Source organism: Charadrius vociferus, unplaced genomic scaffold (assembly GCF_000708025.1).
Source record: "Charadrius vociferus isolate BGI_N301 unplaced genomic scaffold, ASM70802v2 scaffold244, whole genome shotgun sequence".
Classification (NCBI taxonomy): domain Eukaryota; kingdom Metazoa; phylum Chordata; class Aves; order Charadriiformes; family Charadriidae; genus Charadrius; species Charadrius vociferus.
The window spans coordinates 2,077,415-2,098,414 of record NW_009648822.1 but is presented as its reverse complement, the minus strand read 5'-3'; the positions used below and the strand labels follow the sequence as shown (position 1 = coordinate 2,098,414).

The following is a 21,000-nucleotide window of genomic DNA, read 5'->3' as shown; positions in this document are numbered from 1 at the left end:
GTTAGAGCTGTACATCCGATTCTGACAGGCAGAATACCAGCTTCATTAATGAGAAAGGGCCAAGTTATGCCACTTTGTCATTCAACCCATGGAAAACTACAAGATACGCAGGACATTAAGTAATAGAAGGGCCCTTAACTTGTTACAATGCACAAAACAGCATGAAAGAACTAATCAGTATATACAATGGATCGCAGTTCACCCAACTGATTGTAAAATGCTGTATTAAAATGATCTAAGTTGTTACACCATGGGTAAATTCTAACTTTTTACAGATCAGTCTTTCAACAGCTGACTTTGATCTGTAAAATGTATACCCAGTAAAAGAAAAATGAAAGAAAATAGTTAAGTGTGCAACTGCACAAATATAATTCCCCACTATTAAGATAACAAAAACTTCTGCTATTACCATAATTATTATATATATTAGAAAGCTATACACAAGCATGTTAATTTCACAGATTTTTTTAAAAGATTCTTAATATTTTATATAATTAGAAATACACATTTCAAAAACAAAACTTCTGCAAAGAGAAAACAGTTATCTTGGTTAGCAAAGCATGGAGTTCTTCATGGCTTAGGGTAGTGCTTTCTATACAAAAAGTCCTTTTTGTTTGTTTCTTCAGGACTGTTTAAAAGATTAGCGAAGCTATCAAGGAAAAAAGAACACATTTTGGCTTAAGGAAACTACAAAAGCCACAAATGCTTTGCAAACTCTGTCTTACTTTTTAATATGAAAATAAGCAAAATGTAATGTACATATTTTTATATTTTTTTTTATTTAATAAGTGATGCAGACCCAGAATTTTTAAAATTAAATATGTTAGCCCTCGAACTCAACATTTTTACAAGTATGGTCCTCTTTAAATGTTTTGATCCTTTTTAACTGAGTGCCATACTCTAATGATATGCCTGCATGGTTGTGAGCATTTTCGGTATGTTAGGTGACCCAGTCTCTTTCTAGCATCAATTCACGGCCACCCAACTGCTGGGTCTGTCAAAACATCTGTACATTTTCTATATGTTGCATAACAGCTGCTTTCTCTCTCAGTAAAGATCTGCCATTTCTGGCAAATGTTTTCCTTTTGTCTATTTACATGTAAATAACGTTGAACCTGCAACATGACACTATCTATTGTAACATACATTTTGCAAGGGAGCACAACAGTGAAAAGAAGTTAGCCTTAAAATCTATTTTATACAAGTGTTCTGTTGTACAACTGAAGTGCTAAGCTTATCTCAGCATTTCTGTTTATCCTTATACTGTATCACTGAGGCAATTTAAAAGTACTTTTACAAAACAGAGTACCTGACTTTTTTTTTTTTTTTCCACACACGGCACATATAATGCATATCGACCCCCCCTCCCCCATTAAGGTATAGCACACACACACTGCAAGAAAAAAAACAAACTAATAGGTAATAATGTTATCATGTCGCCCATCCTTCAGAGAGCCGCATGCGCTTGACAGAGGGGCTTTCCCTTTCGTCCGGCGAAGGTCTGGTGAGTCCAATGGGGGAGTGGAATTCGTTCCGGTGATCTTCTCGGTCACTTCCATCGTAGGAACTGCTACAGCTGCTCAAACTGTCAACAGGAGATCTCCCCGCCTCATGGCGCGTGTGCTGTGGGTATCTCGAGGGTGTGGTGGTACGGTCTCTAGGAGGAGAAACAGGTTCTGACTTGATGTTGAGGCTTTGAGTAGAAGGCAGGGAGAGATTTGTACTCTGAGATAAATGAGTGCTAGTGCAAGCTCTGTAGGAGGAAAGGAAACCCAGTTACAGACGGAGGAGGCATGGAGCCCCCAGATATGCACAAACACTCACACAAAACGCCAGTGTAAAGGCTCGCGCAGGACCAGCCCATGCGGAGAGCACGAGGACTGTTTTCTGGGTGGAATTCACAAATTCAAAGAGATGAAAGCATCACAACAAACGTGGTCGGCTTGAGCGGGACATGCCCTCGGTTTGAAAGGAGGTCTCGCTTTCAATCTCTCCCTCTCTCTCTCCTTTTTTTGACTTAAATGTGTCACGACAAATTTTGGAAGGCGAGCCTTTGCACTGTTGGAACCACCTGCAGGTTTCTTTATAACTAATGCTTGTGTGTGTGTATGCACCGGCTGAGACAGGGGAGGCATGGACTTTCTGCTGGGACTAATTCAATTAGTTTGAATGCACCCAACTACTTTTATCGCTGTTCATTCTGACATGCGACTTCAGATGCAAAACAGAAACAAAAATTTGGGCCAGGTACATTTTATACCTTTCAGAACAGAGCTGAAATTACTGGTCCTAGGATTGACACCAATAACACACCACAGGCAGGGAAGGATTTAGATCTGATTTTATGGTTCAAATCTATGAATTCGTAACTCAATCCAGAATGTTTTTGAATAACATTGAGAAGTTGAAGGTAGTGGAAGATGTCAGAGGATTGTACTGTCTGCCTGTATAAGAGCACAGCTCAGAGGATGCCGCAAGCATCAAGAGACACTTTTATGCTAAAAGTTTTTCAAAGGCAAGCTGCATAACTGTCCTAAGTTAATTTTATTTCTGTGCATTTTTGTGGGCAGGCAGTGGCAGACGGAAGCTGAAACAGGCAGGAAGGAGAGGGAATACTGAGAATGCGCTTTATCTCTATGGGAGAAATGAGATCACTTGCATCTGCAAGATGTTTTGTACCAAAGCACCACCTCCTGGTAAAACTTGACTTTTCTCTTCGTTATTAAAATAGAGTTCTCAATATGCAGTTCACATTATGTTCCACTTTAGGGACCATTTGCTAGGCTAGTTAGCATCTAACCCCAGAGACACAATTTCAAGGTTTCTACTCGTGAGTGTTTATACATAGGGAGACTGAAGGCAGTAGGGGAAACAGGTCACTTGGACTCAGAGGATTTTAAACCCAAAGGGATGTGCAGGCATTTTTTCTGCAAGCAGAAGATATACTTGGATTTGTAAGTAATTTTTAAACATGTAGAAGGAACAATTAATTTTAGATGTGGTCTTTTCATTTATTGGAATATTCCACTTTTCTTGATATCTCATTAACTGGGAGTTGAGCTTCACTTAAGCAACATTTACTATAACTTCGATGAAAGGCAAAATGTTTTCTTCTGACAGATTTAAAATGGAGCTATATGGCTTCAGTATTGAACGATATCAGCTGCTTTTATCAGGAATTATTTCAGTCTTTAATAATGGATGTATCTTGCCAGAAAATAGAGAAAACAGGATGTTCTACCTCTCATTGCTTTTATCTATTTTTTATTCCTATACAGACGAATGTATCAACATTTGCAGTGATCCTTTATATAAGTCACAGAGTTAGTGGGTGATAGTCCTCACAATAGCAAATGTAGGCTTTTTTTTTGGCAAAGAGGACATTTTCTTTGCTTTTGTAACTACTAAATTAACACATATCACAAACTGTAATTATCAGACTTTGTTACTCCAATTTAATGAAATATTCCACTCTTTTCCCAAAAACTTGTTGAAAAGAATCCAACAAGAATCAAAAATGCATTCCTGGAGTTTTATTTTGCTTTTCATTTCCAGTGACTTTATTTTTCAGTTGCTTAGGAGATGCTAGGACTTCACCTGGGAAAACAGGCTGCCAGTGTAGCTTGTATGAAAAGATTACATATGATTTTAGATGCCAAGCTTGTAGCTAAACCGGAAAGTCCCGTAATACGGGATGGTGGAGCTTGGGGATTTGATTTAGACGTGTTTGATATGAGCAAATGACGTGTCATTTTGCAAAGCTGGGGACAGCTAAAAAACCATGCTAGTCAAAACCAAGCATATTCCCTAAAATTTGCTCACATGAAACACACTTGCATCCTATTGTGTGACAGCTGCTAAAGGAACAAATCTAGAGGGGTAAGCTGCATTTTCTATGAAATAGAGCTAGTATTGCTACACTGCAATGTTGTTTTTCAATAGCATTTCAGAAGTGAGTGTGAGAATGCATCTTTACAGACTTTTCTTTAGATTCCATGTGAGTCATCAGTGGGATTATGTAAATACCTGGCATACAAATTTGTGGCAGTTTTAAAAACCCTACAGGTTGATCTGCATTTTGAACACTTTTTAGTAAATTGAAAAAAGGCTAAGAAGTCATTTTGACAGGTCAGGACTAAATTTGTGAGGTTGAAAACAATATAAATAAAACAAAGCAATTATTTTGTGTCACCATTCATTTTTTTTCTTTTCAAACATAGTCTTTTTTTCTGCTAAAACTATTTCTGAATGTTAATAATCTGTTTTTTTCATGACTATACATTATTTCATTAAAATTTTCTGAAACATTTTTATGAGAATCTCATGTAAGCTCAAATGGTCAATTACAAGGGAAATTTACGGTTACACATAGAAGTGAATGGTGAAATAGTACATACCCAGGTGCAGCCTTTAGAGCGGTATTCTAAACAGAGGACTGACCTCTATTTACAATAGAAGCTGCGTTGTAAAAAATGAGGATTCTGTCTGCTACAGAATGATTTCTTTTCATGTATATGTGTGTGTGAGTGTAGAAACAGCTGTTTCTATCTATATGTACCAAAGTATATTTTACACTGTTGCTTCATATAACTATATAATTTTGGTCCAGGCATGCCCTGTTTTCATCATTTGAAACCTACACTAAGTTCACTGAAAAACAAGCAGGTTTTGAATATGGAAAATCCAGAGAGTAAATAAAGCAAGTGACTTCAAATTATTGTGTATAATTAAAAACACTCAGTAAGTGCCATGCAGTCCACTCCTGTTGACATAATCACCTTTTTCCCTATATTGTTTGAAAACATTTCGTTTTATGGGGACAACGGAGAAAATTAATGTTTTAAGTTTACACAGCAGTCAGTTCCTATTGAGACCAGTACAGTGAAAATGTGATGTGTACTTAGAGTACAACAGCCACCTGGGAGAAATGCTGGTTGCTATCTGGGTTCTACGCTGAACAGCTCTGCTGTGTAAGTGGTGGGAAGCAAATCGGGGTGCAACGCGCCTGCCAGCGGGTTTAGTCCTTGCTGATGCCACGGAGATCAGTTCTGTGTGTGCCTCTGCCTATTCGAATCTCCAGTGGGTACAGAAAGCTCAGCGTGCACAGACAGAAGTGCAGGTCTGAGTAGGTGATGGGTGAGGACATGAACACGCACCAGAGAGGTTTTTACATAGGGAGAAAGTCGTCTACTGAAGGAAGAAAGAGCCTCACATACCTTTTCTCTTATGCCCACACCTGCTTCTCTAAATTTGTTTACTTCCTTACTTCATATAATTTTTCCCCATCTATGTATGCATAAGGAACCATAGAAATTCACTGCAAAATTTAGTTATGTAACTTTAGTTATGTGCTACTCTGTAGCTAGGAGTATAGAGGATATTTTTGACCTGCTAGCAATGCAACCTTCCTCCTCCCCCCCTGTTTTTCTTTTAGGTAAAAGCAAAGTTGTTTTTTCATATTTTTTCAGCAATGTAAAAGCAGAATAAGAATTTCTGTGTCAAGATATTTTGATTAGTTCTCACATGTTAAGGTCTATACTTTAAAAAGAAAATTCTAAATGAAGAATAATATGAAACTGAATCACTGGAACATCTTATTTACAATAGTGGCATAAGAAAAAAGGCTTAATCCTAAATATATAAGCCTTTTATTCAAAACAAGGAAGTTGGCAGAACTGATACAAATTCACAAAACATGATGTCACTGCATCTAAATTTTTCAGCAAAAAGAGTTCAATGGAGAACATTTGCCCCTATCTACCTATGGCTATCACCTAATCAAAATTAATTGTTGCTAAGTAATAAGCTTGCTATGTAAGTGTCACAGAAGAAGTCAACAGTATGCATGAATTTGGACAATTTTTTTGTTCAGGTAGGTAGAACTTTGGAGAAACTTCTTTTACGTAAGCCATTATCTATACTGAAGATTCTTCAGATGACATAGTGGTTTTATGTGCACTTATATTTTAGGAAATCCAAAATTTCACCTGTGGATGATACTTAAGGAAGAAAAGATTCTCTCTTAGACTGGGCAATATGGATGAAAGAGAACATTTTCCCATGTAATGGACTTGTGCCTAAAAAATTTAGACTATTTATTTTAAACTTTGGAAGGGACCTCCCTTCTGGTTAGAAGCGGTTAACTTCTGGCAGACTCTTTGGTCCATGTTAAAGAAGCAGTAACCCTCTCTGTAAGAGACATTGCAGCAACGGTCAGACAAAATCCCCAAGTTTTGGGAGAGAATGATTTTCAGTAGAATTTGTGTGTATTTTTTCCAGATGTAGATCTAGTCAAAAGACCGTGAAAGTACTATTTTCGGTTTTTAACCTAAAATGTTGAAAAGCCCGACTTGTTTTAATGTCCCAATCATATCAAAACAGGCTCTATGTTGTTATCCTGTTCACCAGGCTCAGCAAAAGGCCGAAAGCTGCACAGACAGGGAAAGCGAACTACTCCCACGTCCTTAGGTATTTGCCCTCAAGCCCACTAGCACTAGTGTGGTTGCTAACTGCAGAGTCAACATGAAGAGTTAAGACGTAGGCTGTAGAGATCTTCTCCGATTATCTTAAAGATGGTTTTGACAGTGCTGCTGAAATTGTTGGGGACTTATCTGGAGCAAGCTAATAGGTCTAACCATATCCTGTTCTGCCATGCATTGAGGAAGCAGAGCTGTTTTTCACCTTTAGGCTTTGGTGAAAAACAAAACCTGCTGGACAACTAGGATGTCTCTTCCAGCAACTCTCTTTTCTCACAGGTCTTTACAGCCTATTGTTCTCAACAAATATCCCACAGTTGCCATATCTTTCCAGTGTACAACCTCACTCAGCACCGGAGTTTGGCTTGTCACACCCTTTCTAGACATATTTTCTCAAATACCTGGGGTTACCTATAATTTTGTGTGATCATTTTAATCTTCCTGCAAATTCTAGCTCAGGTTGACAGGGACTGAATATGTTCTAAATGATTTCAAGTTCTTCATATAATCCAAAGTTTAGCACAAGTGCTTTTGCATGTAGAACTCGGTGACTAAAATAAAATAAAGAAGTGCTTATGATTTTCTGCAGAGATAGAAGACTTCTCCAGAACTGTCAGTGAAGTAGCTTTCATAGCTGAATTCATTTACAAATCACTGAAAGAATAATAATAAAAGTAGAAACTCAGAATGTATTCCACCAGCCACAGCCATTACACTTCAACATTCTGTGATACGAATTAGAAACAGATGATGATGTGTGACATATCTGAAAAGGCATGTAGTTAGTTTAGGATTTAATTTATACTTTTTTGGTTAACCAAATAGCCTTATTACATTCTTTGGTACACCACTGAAAACAACCAGCTTATTGTAAGGTTATACGTTGATATCTAACATGTGAGTTTTCAATTTATTTGAGACTTTATGTCTTTAGTTGTATAGTTAGCCTGAATGTTGCCCCAGAAGCAGTCCAAACTCAAAAAGAAAATAGAAGTGTAAGAGAAAGGTATTAAGATTATTTTTGCTAGCACAGCAACTATTTTAGTTGCACGTTTTTATGAAGTTAGTATCTATATATGCTTATTTATATAGAATGGGGTTTAAAAAAATGTTGTTTCCTCTGAAACACTTGTATAGCTGTCTTTTAAAAACCCAAACCATCTGTACATGGTAAAGAAATTATAGTACGTTACAAAAAGTGGTCAGATAAATTAAAAAGAGAATTGTGAATTTTAAGCCACATTGATAGTATTAAATATGTTCATGTTATGACAACCATCTTGCAAAAAAATTAGTGCATATGTGCAACCAACACCTCTTTCTGGGGAAAAATAAAAAAGTCTACTTTTCAAATGCATGTGAATTAAGTTTCTCCTCATAAATACACTCCAGCTGTTTTCAGCTTCTATTTCTATAAAGAAAACTTTTAAAATTCACACGTGTCTAGCTATACCTTAGGCTATGTGTGGCGTGTTGGTGAATGCCTATGGTCTTACTCAATAGAAACTGCAGATACCAGGATTTTTGAAATTCATGCTCTTAAAATTCACTTCAATGAGTCAATAGATTGCTTTTCCAAGAATGCATTAGGTAACTTCACTGTGTGAATTTTCACACTTTAAAAAAAACTAAAAAGATTTAGCAGCGTGTTTCACCAATCTGGAACAAATGTCTTGAAATTAGCCACTAGAGGGCATGAACACCTATCCTCCTCAGCATACGCAAAACACAGCGAGTTTTGTGGGCCTCTGCTTCTTGGGCCCCATTATGTTATTTGCTTGTAGAAAACAATTCCAAAGAAATGAAACTTGAATGTCAGAGCTGAGCAGACTGGAGTATGTGATTATTATATTAGGTTAAGGCTTAATCTCAGATCAAATCATTACATCACTCTTGCTTGATGAAAAATATTTAGAAAATTTTCAAGTTTACTGTAAATGTTTGTGCTATAGTAACTGGAAATAAAAAGCGTAAATGGAAAAAATACAGCAACAGCACAATATAAGTGTTTAGGTTGGTCTTTAGTAGTGAAATAAAATGCTATTTAAAGAAATAAAGAACAAAACGTGAACAGTAGTCTTTTCTCAGTACTGACAAAATGTCATGGACAGAGAATATTTCATTTCAGCTACCTAGCAAACTTTTCATGAAAAACATATTTCCAGTTTTGGGAAATGGAGCTCTTACACATAGTAAATATGTGCTGGTATGTTGTCTTGATATCTTTCAGATTTGGGATTACTGGGGAGACTGAAGTCACTGCAGAACAATAAAATAAAGAAAACACTGCTTACCCCAATTGACTGAGGGCAGATGGTGGCATGTTATGTAGGTGTTGCTGTTGCCAGCCAGTCACTGACCCAAGATGAAGAGCACTGGCTGTATTAAACCCAGAGAGAGATGATATATCTGCACTACTCAGAGAATATTCTAGATGTGAAAACAGAAAAGACAATAATTAAAAGAGAATTAAAGAGGAAGCAATTAAACAATAACTAGCATCATAATTTTCACATGTCACTTTACAAGCATTTTAATTTTAATTACACGAATCACATTAAGTCGCAGCCGAAAAAGTAGACCTTTCTCTTCCCTCAACTCATTAACTTGGGAGCAAATAACACACTAATAATTATTCTGTAATTTAGCAGGGCTTTTCTGGATCTGGAAGATCCAAAGCATTCTTAGCCTGTATATCCACCGTAACAACAGATGTGTTCTCACACAGTAAAAGACTTGAAAAACCTAATAATGTTTTGGTTACAGTCTTCCTTGCAGAACCCAGCAGGCACCCTGTGTCTGAACAGCGCACATCTCCTGCCCGAGCATTGGATCTGTACACCAGCATGCTCTATGCAGCAGCAATGTGCAACTGGAACTGGAAAGCATCTCTTGAGGCTTCATTTCTAGTCTCTCCCAGGTAACTATGTGGTAGCTCACAGAGTTATTGAACTGTGTTTTGAAGCCAGCTTGCTCCCACTACCCGTATGACTTTAGGAAGGTGCACTCAACTACCTGAAATTACCTGTTGCATTAAGAGGATTAAGAAGAGTCTTTTAAGTTACAGCTTCTATTAATGCCAATGAAAGAAAGCTATCAAAGCAGTTTTCCATTCGAACAAAACAGCTAACTTTTAAATAGGTACATCTCAAGTTAATGACAGATACAGAATAAGCAAATGAAGTGCAAAAGTGCATCAGCCATGAATTTTTAAGTTTCTCCCGACAAACATTAGCTAATTCATTAGTACTCAGATAGACATTTGCCAGCATCTTGCTCCCTCCCCCACCCTTTATGCTTGCACCCATACTCACCAGTACCATATGTTGTTGAGATGGCTGATGGGTATCCTCCCATCCCTTGCCCTGGTAGAGTAGGAGTTGCTACGGAAACCACTGGAGTAGCCAATGACTGAGCAGACTGAGAGTTATTTATCCTCTGATTCTTTTAAAGTAAGTAAAACAAACATATTATTGACTAGTTTTAAGTCAGTTGAGTGTATTAGTTTTCTGGGTATGTTTTGTGCATGAGAAATACAGGCTGACACAAATTTCTAGAAATTAATCATTTAACATGTGGCTTTTATGAACTCTGCCAACCCTATCATTTACAAGCCTTCAAGAGACCAGTTGTCACCATAGTAACCCATTACATCAGTATCTCCTAGGTAACTGAACTAGTAACAAGTAAGATTGCTTTTATTGTGGGTAGAAGAACAGATCAGATCATGTGAAAAACTAATGAAATATGTAAAATCTATTCCCATTGTTTTCCTTTTCACTCAAATGAAAAAAAAAGGCAAAAAAACCCAAAAAGGCGAAAGAAAAAACCTCAAACCCAGTCCTACTGGATTTTATGCTTTGAAAGTGAGGGGCATCCCGAGATTGCTGAACACTGAGCTCTTACCAGCAGATGGTGCTCTGACTACTTCGTTTTTGTGCCATAAAACAAACTTCAAGAGCGTTAGGTAGCACAGCAGTTACACGTTTATCTTTAACTCCAGGGCACTAGATGTTGCACTGTAAAAATTGCACTAGAGAACTCTAATCCTGTGAGTGGCAGGATAAAATGACCAGAGAGCCAACAAAAATATGTCATCAGGCTGCGCCATCTTCAACAGCACAAGTTTCCATGCTCTCAAAACACCAGCAACAAGAAAGCTTTATTCTAGCATGCATAATTGGAGTATTTGCAACAACTGCACCTGGCCTTCCATATTGCTAAATTTCAAAACTTATGATGACCTTTGTGTTGACAATATAGTTATGGTAAAGTTTTCCATTTTATTTCAACCACCAATTCACCTACACAAGTATCAATCATACAAAATAGCTGATTTTCTTTTCCTAGTTATTAAGATGAACTTCACTACCACTTACCAGAAGCAGATCAACATCCTCAGACTGAGTGCATAGGAAAGGAGCATTAAAAATTAGTGAATATAAATATTTACCATGATGCAGATTTCTAGCCTAGGGAATAGTTTCACCTGATAAGGGCAGCAAATTAAGCACTTTCTGAGCATAGTTTGGAAAAATAACACTTCATAGATCTCCTCTTTGTCCTTCTAATGGGATGTTTGTTTCAACTGTGAGGACAATCTATCCAGTTTTCAGAACAAGGCTTTCTGTAGGAATTCATTATTTCTTCCACAGCCCCCGTGGCTGCAAACTGTGTTGCTATACCTGGTTTCAGGAGACCTGACCATTCACAGAATCCCTTGGAAAGTATCAGTTTTAAGGACCTTGGAATAAATCATTTGATGCAGACAGCTTGTCACTGCCTTGGTCGACTTTGAGCATTGCCCTGTAGGAGACTATTTGTTACTTATCCTCTCAGGAGGCAGCATCACATTTGCGGGAGGGGTGTGTTAGTTTGATGTTCAAAGTCAATTTATTATGCGTCAAGCTAAAGTATCCAGCTTGGACGTTGTTTTAATAGTGCCTGTTACATAATGGAAAAACGTGTATATAGTGTCACTTAAATTTACCATCAAGATCCTTTTTAAGTTAAGCTCACTTTTAATGTTAAATCACTCATGAAAGATGTACTTGCAACCACTAACTGACTTTCGGAAGGGAACTACAAGATACGCACATGACACCCTCACGATTCAACCCTCTAGCATAATGGCCTGCCTAAATTTTATTAATTGTGGCAGGAGATGCAGCAGTTTCATGCTCCTTTTTATCCTGCTCTATCTATTTACTACCTCTTACCACTATAAAATTTGGAGCTCACAGTGATAGAGTTCAGAGTAATTTATTTGTAGTTAATCTGCCATCTGCTGAGAGTCTGTGTGACTAAATATTTAAGAAAAACATAGTAGGTTAGGAATACTCAGGGTTAAATTCAGCCTTTATAACAAATCCAGGAAAGGGTTCTTCCAGCTACTAGGAAAGAGACTGCAGAAGTTTAGACTGTGCAGGACACAGTTTCTATTTTGTAAGTCAACAGAAAAAAGGGAGGAAGTAAATATGACTTCATAAAAGCAATTGAACAGGCTCTGCTTACATCCTCAGCTCGATGTCAAGCCTTAAGGTTAGACAGAAAGACCAAACAAGCAAGAACGTGGAATGTTATTCTGCTGATTTTAGTTGCTTGAGCAGGCCTTGAAATTCCTCAATATCTCTTATCTGAAGGACATAAAAAAAGCTTTGAAAATGCATTACCACTGATGGCATTGTGTTCTTGCTGCCAGGTGGAATAAGCACACGGAGATCTGGTTTACGGTTGTTCATTCCCAAATTCATTGGAGGCGGAGATTTTGCTTGCATATTCTTGTTCAAGTTGCCAGGTGAGACCAGCAGACCTGGTGAGTTGCGGGGGTTGCCATATCCATTTCCTGTTATGGTAAAAAAAAAAAAAAAGAAAAAAAAGAAAAGAAAAAAGAGAAAGAATGATTACAAACTCCACTTTATTTCTTACGACTGAAAACTAGAAATGTCTGGTAAAAAAATTCAGTGTAAATACCTGTCCCATGTAATGTATTTTTATAGGAAAATACAACACATGCCATATTTGGAACAGCTGATCTCTCATGCCAGCTGATATCTCTGTGATATGCTGAAATTAACTCAATTATACGATTCTGTTTGGAGTACTGTGGTATGTAGCACAATATACTGTGCACTCAAAGCAACCAAGAGCTAACGTTTGCCTTACAAGAGAATCAGGAAAGTCAGACAATCTTATGGCTTAAAAAAATGTCAAAGCTATGCTGTGTTTTCTCGACAACTGCAGAGGATTCTGCCTTGCCTGACTCAGCCCTTTCCAGGTCATGATTTTGTTTTGTTTTTAAACAAAGGATGAGTACAGCGAGGCTATAATTTCCAGAAAAGGCAGGGGGAGGGCTAGGAAGATTCCTAAATGTTTTTGGGTCTTTTTCACCACACTTTTTGGACCTGATTCTGTCAACACTAAAGTCAATGGGAGAAAGAGCATAACCTTATTTGGAAAATACCACCGTATCTTTCATCTTCATCTCTCTGCTGCTTTCTGCAGGCCCCAGGAATAATTCTGACAGGCAAATGCTTCATTTGCCTTTTTTAGAAAAGGGTTTCCTTCTCTCACTACGTAGTAATGACAACTGTATATCCATAAGGTTACTGACCTACCATTCCACTAATTCCACTAAAAATAAGACCTTCCTATTTCATCCACCTAATTTCACCTCTTACCCACACGAAGTCTGAGGAAAGAGACGACTTTTCAGTGTATCCTTGAAATTCTGTCTGCACGGACTCAAGAGAGATACAGAAACTGCCCAGTCATAGAGAGGGAACAGTATGAAAACTAGTACAGAAGGAGAAAACTTTCATGGATAAATACCAAGAAAGCAAATGCTCGGGGGGAGTTTCTCTTCTGGGTTCACCTTTTGTACACAGTTTGCAAGCTGCGACACACAACCTAGAAATAGTATGGGAAGACAAGCTAGCGACTGTGGCAGAGTCCTGTGAGTTACATGTCCTGGACCTTCAAATTTCCTTTGTAATTCCAAAGTCGGTGAAGAACTCAGTATCTCAATTTTGTTTCCCACACGTGAAATGTGGTTTACAGCCCTAAAGGACACAAACAGATTGTGGAACTAAATTTGACAAAGTCTATGAGGTGGGCATAAAAATGACAATACATGAGAGTGAATTTGTCTTCTAGTTAGGATAATCAAGTGTGTCCAAGCATGACTAACATTACATCATGTTTTTAATCTGCAACCACATCAGCTAATTGTATTTATCAGATCAGCAAATCCAGGGAAAAAAAAAAAATCTGTCAAAGTCTATTAAATACAGAAACACCACTTCAAGGTCTGGGAGATCCTGAACTGTGAACACTGGGCTTAGGACATAGGAAAAGTATCACAAAGTGCTTGAATTCCATATTTGTGAGGTACCTGTAGTCATAGGTCTGACCTGGCTTGTTTATTCTCATGCTTTTTATTATAATGAACTCCCAAGACTTTGCAAAAGGGAATTAGGATGAAAACTTAGAAGCACTCAGATCACTTCAGAGATTTTGTGTTAAAATATTTTTCATAGTTAATCTTGTTGTTTATTTCCTTAATAATATCACGCAGTTAGTGAGATAAAATGAGCTAATGAAAAAAAGTGTATTTTACACTTATCATGCTAAAATAGCAGAACACTGTCAAGAATTTTCCATTTTGTCTCAGTAGGCTTTTTTTTTTTTAAATGAACACTTGCTCTCAATATGGGTTTGCTACATATTATGCTCTTGCTAATGCTATGTGTTACGAGAGGCAGAGAAATCAGAAGGGGCATTTTGAATACACAACGATATTTTTTTCTAGAAACTACAGGGCCCTTAAAAAGTTGATCTTTAACAAACTGAGCACTGAAAAGCAGTAATGATGTGGAGAAGTGATTGACAGAAGAAACTGAAGCAAAAGCAGAGTTTCTCTGGCGCTGGTTTCATACAGGAGCTATTTTACCAACAGGAAGTAAGACTGCCTTGTGAAATCTGTTGTATGACAAGCATTCGTTCAGAGAGTGAAAATGAAGCTGTTGGAGGAAGCAGTGTATTTTTTTTTTAGTTCTACAACATAAAACCTGAGATATTTAACAAAACAGCATGCACTGTAACCTGTATGTTTTTTTCTATGGTTGTGATTTTCAGAGAACAGAAACCCTTAGAAAAAAGAACTCCCATTTTCTACAGAAGATTTACTTAATATATTTTTCTATTAAAAATTTAGAGAAAGAATCAAACTTTTCAGAAACTTTCATCTGACCTTTACATTATTTACCTACTGATGTAAAATATTTCGAACATCGATAACATTTCTTACATTTATATTTTTGGAACTTCAAATTATTTTTAAGAACTACTGCAATCTTCCCTTTACCAGTAGATTTCTGCTGTTCATGGCATATTATGCCAGCTAGCATTTTGGAGCCATATAATAACCATTCCTCTTTCCAGCCATCAAATTGTTATTCTTTGGTATAATGTGGATTCAGGAATTTAAGACTGTGGACTTTAAACCAATGATACAGAAACCCATCATTTGAAAATCAATGATGAATGCATGCATGCGGTTTACAGTTAAGAAGAGTCTGCATTTAAACCAGCTCTTTAAACCGTATCCTCTTTACTCAGAAAGCTGTGGCCTGCTCTGAGGCAGCTGTCCCACCTTCAAATAAATCCACCGAAGAGAATGGCCTCATTTACATTCGGAGGCAAAAAGATGTATAAGACTTCTAATATACAAATTAAACCTTCCTTCATCCTATACTTTAAAATTACACTCTGCCTGGACAATTATCAATTTAGATGTGACTGTATGCAGAACATCGCATTCCACTATCCACTTGAAAGCGCAAAAATTATATGTCATGTATGAATGGATTTCCTGATTATAGATTATAAGAAAATGAAAAACAGATGGATTTTAGAGCAAGTTGGCTTTACATTTTTATTTGGTTAAAAGCCATATTTTTGCTGGAATAGAACATTTTTAAACATTCCAGATATAACTTGTAATATATAATGAAAATAAAAACAGTAGATGCACAAGTTTTAAAGGGCATATGTCAGAATTTGTAAATTTACAGCACTTTCAATTCCAGAAGTTTTCAGAGAAAATAGTTTTTCCTCGTGTTGTTTGTTATACTGACTTGAAAGAGTAAAAATATTTTACACAGAAAGGAGCTTGTTTCTAGACAGAACTAGTGGAGCAGCACGTGCCATGAAATGCAGTGCCAGACTTTGTATTTGGACTAATGGCAGAATATAAAGACAAACGCTTTCTGAACATAGAATGCTCCTCTTTGGCATGTTCCCACATTCTGCAATTAGGCACAAGTGCCATTGACTTTAGAATGAATTCTGCCCAAGTGCAGACTGCATGATTAATCCCTGCAATATCACTTTTTAAAAACATCCAGAAAAGTTATTTTTGTGCACCAGTAGTTAGCTAGTTAAAAAGAATTAGTAAAAAAAATAATTCATTTACTCATGCAAAACTATGATTTAAACTACTTTACAAATTCAGGTTCTACTATCTTAAATGGTGACTTACACGTTTTAAGAATTTAGGGATACGAGTAGGGCACAAGTTTATTCATGACAGGACAGAGAGCAAAGTTTACTTCTTTTCTTTCGGCCCCCATTAGTAAGATCTGTACCTTGCGTGTAGTTTTGGTCACTGGTACTACAGTAATCATAAAGTGGCTGCAATTCTTGATATTTTCAGAGTTAGGGCAACAATTCTGTACTGAGCACTTAAGCCAGGAAACTTTCCACATGTTAAGATAACACAAATGAGGGAAGAATAATTTACTTCCATATCTCTCAACATTCTTTAAGAGCGTTGTCATGATTCGAAGTCTTTAAGTCTTGAAAAATTGGAAAATTTTGATTTCTTGAAGTTTTGAACCTGCCATGTCCCTACTGTTTTTTTTTAATTTGTGATTTCAAGGTTATAAAAATATACTGAAAGAAAAAAACCTCTGTGGTAGCCCTAGAAGAATGAAGAACAAGACACACAATTTATATGTCCTTTCTTTGATCTCTCTTTCATTTACTTTAATGCTTTTCGCTGACCATATAGGTTGAGAATGTTGAAGATTTTTAAGAACCTTGGATGCCTACTTCCCATTAATTCTAATAGGAAAAGACCTTTCAAATTCTTGAAGTTTCAATAAATATTAATGGTCATTTCAAGTTTCTAACAAGTGTATGCTCTTACTTGCAGAAAACATCACAGTTCTCCCAAGAAGAATATGCACATTCTATTTCATGGAGGATTCCTGTGTCTTACTGGGTTATGTTAAATGCACATCCCATGTATACGACATTATGACTGACCATTAAGCCTCTCAAAAAGAATGTTAATTTTAGAATGAATCTATATAAACATGACAGCTAACTATGCAACAATTTACCTCCACTTCAAAATATATGTATAAATAAAAGAATAATGCAGTAATAGAAATTTTGATAAATTTACACCCAGTTTTGCACTCTTCACTCAGTTTATTTTCCCACTTTCTGAAGGAATGGTAATTGTTCCTAAGAGCAATTAAAAGGCAATGAAAGTGTTCCTTTTCTCTCTTATATCTTATGTGTAATTTTTTTTTTAATGCATACACACTGTCGGAACAGGCTATGGTTTATCACCCCAACAAAACAGATACCAACAATAACGCACTAATGCCAGGAAGCTGTACTGGTGTTCACCTAAACATAATTTTTAAAAGAGGTAAGTGAAGGTTCTTGCTCACACGTTACATGCTAGTCATCTCACAGTACCCGACCTCTATTACCTGCAAGCTGTAGAATAAAACCAATCTGCAGATATGCCTACCCAGAAAAAATAAAATCTTTACATTAAAGTAGCGGACCATTCCCACAACATTACACTAATTGGCCTTCTTTAATGAATTACCAGGAGCCAACTCAGACAGATGTGGTATGTAAAAACTACTGACTTTGTGTGAAAGAATTGTCAAGCATCTTGTGAAATATCAGCTGCTTTTTAGAATGAAATAGGATGAAAGTGCTGTGAACTCACAGATATTTGGAAGAATGGGAAGAGAATGAGGAGAAAACTACCTCAATAACTCTTTGTTACGGTTTTAGAAACTAACCGTTTAGAAATAATGTAAATAAAAAGGCTGAGATTCCTACAACAATATAAGACTAAGTTGATATCCAGGTCTTTCTCTAACTCACTCATCTTTGCTGTGCACGTTGTATAACTGTTGATGGGAAATTCTTGCTCTGTAAGTCTAAAGCTATGTAAAGGGCTCTAATGGCACTACAGCTGTCCGGTGCTGGGGAAAAAAGACAGTATTTGGGAATCACTAAAATACTGCTAATACCGTATGCAATTTAGGTGTACACCTGCACGTCAAAAAGCCAAAGGTTACAGTGTGCATTCCATTTCACAATTCTAGGCTTAGCGAGATCTCATCTTGGAAACCAGAAAAACATCCACCGCTTCCACCACAGTGGAGGTAAATGGTCTCACAAAATTTCCCAAGGAAAACTGTGTTGATGACTTGCTTATATTTGTAGTATACTATGAAGAAAGTGACTTCTCTATTCTGTATCTAACATTTTTCAGTTTTGCTATGTCTCTGCGCTGGCTCAAGTACTTAGGCTCAGATCCTACATACTTAGACCGTATGGTCTTGTTGCTAAATCTCAAGTTTAGTGTCCTCTCACCGGTCCTATGGTTCCCCTCACTGGTCCTGATGCAAACCCCCACCCATGGGCTGACATCCTGGTCCATCTCCATCCCCACAGGGGTACCTGATGGCTGGGGTTGACCTGCTCCCTGGCTGGGACAGTGGGATGGGTCCTGGCTGAGAAGCCCTGACCTGCCACCCCCAGGAACTTCCACCATTCCTGGTCCCCAGCTGCCCCCAGGGTGTCCTGGCAGCATGTTCCTCATCATGAAAGAATTAAAAACCAACTCTTTCTCTTCAAATCTTCATGCCAAGTAGTACCATCTACCTTAATGAACTGTTTACAGGGATGAAGTAGTCAAAATTGTGTGTAACCCTTGGGCTACTGCCATGTAATATTTGGAACATCCTTAAAATCTGCTCTATATGGAGTATTTGCAGGTGCATGCAACTATTGCTGAAAAAGGGCACATGTACTGCAGCAACTGGGCTCAGATTTCCCTTGGGACAGAGATGATGCTTCTCCGGCAGAAGCTGAAAGTAAAGAAGTGGCTTTTTGGCCATTTGATAATGCATAACACATTACAAAACATTTCTGGAAATCTAAGGGCATGCCATGAATCAAGCAGGCTAGAAATCTGAGATACTTTTTCAGCCAAATGGAGAAATAGATGAGTTCATTTAGATGTAGAGTGAATGTCCATGAAAACAGAAACCTGACCTGTGTATCACAGACCATTACATTTCATGCAAATACTTTACTGCTGAGTCAAGTGCATAACTAAGTACATGGCAAACTAACCTGATCACCAACACTGCGGTTATGTGTTGTTGCTATAATAAGATCCATATTCAAATGTTTCTAAAGTAGTTCTTGCAGTAAGCATTCCCTCAACTTAGTCTAGGAGTTCACACCTTAATAAAATAAATGTAAAGGTGGCACCTGACTGTCTACAGAATTAGCCTGTGGCTACCCACAGAAGGAACTGTGAGCAGCCCTTCAAAACATTTCTTATTGCAATTAGCTTTCCCAAGCTGCAGGAAGACATTTCAGCACATCCCTGGACTCCCTCCTTGCAGCCTTTGGAATAGCGGTATATTCACTCACAGGCAGTGAGGGTCTGTCGCAAATTTCTTATACATTGAGAGAAGGGGGAGCGCTCTTCCTTCTTCAAGAATGATCATCCTTATTCCTCCATTTTTGGCTCAGCAAAGAAAGAGAGCAATAAACAATCCAAGTCCAGGTCCTGTTTGTGGCTTTTAATTTTTTCAGTACAGTTACTATTGTCAGTATGCTTATATTCTTACATTGTCTAATCATAGCATCTTACTATTTACTTTCATAATTCTTTAATGGCACCTCATTTCAGGAATCTCAGAGCATATAACTTTAACGCAGAAATAATATCTTTCTCTTTACTTCTGATGGTATATTTGCACTTCCACAATGCTATTTTGTTTTAACATTATTATTTATCAACAGCTATGCTTATCTCAAAACCCATATATTTCAAATTATCTTGTTTGTATCTTGGAGCTTCACCTAATCAGCACAGTAACAAAGTTGTAATTATTGAGAAAAATCACTTAAGAAAAGTACACAGTGGTCTTCAGTTTTGCGCTTTATAAATATTACAGATCTATAGTTCAAACACATGGGCATCAGACCCATACTCCTGTGTGTTATAAATTTTTAAGGTCCCCAAAAAATGTCAAGGATCATACAGTCACTTAAAAGTGGCTTACCATGGTAAAGAAGCCACCCTGCCCCTGCCACTGGTGCTGTAGCTGCTACCAAGGAGGAGCAGGAACAGCACCATGTCCCTGACCTTGCGCAGTGCTCCCTCCCCACTTCCTCTATGTTCAGTACGTTACTGAAAAATATAAACTTTCCTGAAGACATATAGGAAAAAGATATGAGCCTGGGAAAGGTAGAAGACTTATTTCTCCTCCTGACTGCCTGAGTGAGAGCCTTTGACAAGTCATCTGCTTTTAATAAATTACTTCCTGATGACAAATAATTTCCTTTTTTGGGTTTGAAATAAATTATCAGTTTTGTGAAAAATGCTGTTTCAATGAAAAATGTTTCAAGACAAGATGTAATTCCAATTATAAACTGAACACATTATTTCAAAATGTACTTTCTTGCTTCACCAAAGAAATAACTGTTAACATTTTTTTTTTCCAAAACATGTAGCTAAAGTTAAGTTGTTGATTTTTGTTAAATGCACAATTATTGAAAAATGAAGAATGCATAATTTAAAATCCAATGTCAGGAAAGTTTCGGGACTATATATATTAAACATAAATGATATGTACTTATATTTTTAACTTACCAATGTTATTAGAACAGATATATACAGAACAGGAAAGTGTCTTGCACATAGATAATACTATTTAGATTTGTTTCGAAATTTAAGCACTTGCAAAGAAAAGATCAGTAACTAGCTACCCCTGTCTCCTGTGGCTTTTATTTCTGGGAGGCTGTTCCAACTGTTATCAAAGGAAAAATCAGCTTGCAAGAGATTTGGAAAACAAATGGAATCTATGGATTGAATACCTTCATTGGGGAATCATGTTAAAATTTAAAGGGCAGAGGTCACATTAACTTAATACTGCCAGGAGCTTCCACGTGTGGCTGCAGTCCCAGCTTCAAGAGGTTAAATGCATTTCTTGCTTTCTTCCTCAGAGCAAACTCATTGCTGCATTCCAGATCCAGGAGGCATCAACTACCTCTTTCAGGACTCAGAACAGGCATGAAATCCAGATGTTTCCTAATTTGCAATGCCTTCTTATATTTTCTGAATTTGAACAAGAATATGGATTGCACTGTGCAACAGAAGACAGAGTGGTGTCTTAATGAGCAGGAA

The 21,000-nt window shown here is 37.2% G+C and overlaps 1 protein-coding gene across 5 annotated transcripts in view; it reads right to left on the bottom strand.

The window, feature by feature from the left end:
• Window positions 1-215: 215 nt before the first annotated feature.
• Window positions 216-21,000, bottom strand: part of MEF2C (myocyte enhancer factor 2C) — a 123,506-nt gene continuing 102,721 nt past the window's right edge. For 3 of the 5 annotated variants that reach the window (XM_009886853.1, XM_009886855.1, XM_009886856.1), the window contains 4 exons: window positions 12,149-12,321; window positions 9,791-9,920; window positions 8,771-8,906; window positions 216-1,753 (listed from right to left, as the gene is read on the bottom strand). In XM_009886853.1, the coding sequence (XP_009885155.1) occupies window positions 1,432-1,753; window positions 8,771-8,906; window positions 9,791-9,920; window positions 12,149-12,321 (761 nt within the window). In that variant the 3' untranslated portion in view covers window positions 216-1,431. Of the gene's footprint in view, window positions 1,754-8,770; window positions 8,907-9,790; window positions 9,921-10,855; window positions 10,880-12,148; window positions 12,322-21,000 lie in introns of all 5 variants that reach the window. The other 2 variants (XM_009886854.1, XM_009886859.1) reach the window with 2 other exon arrangements.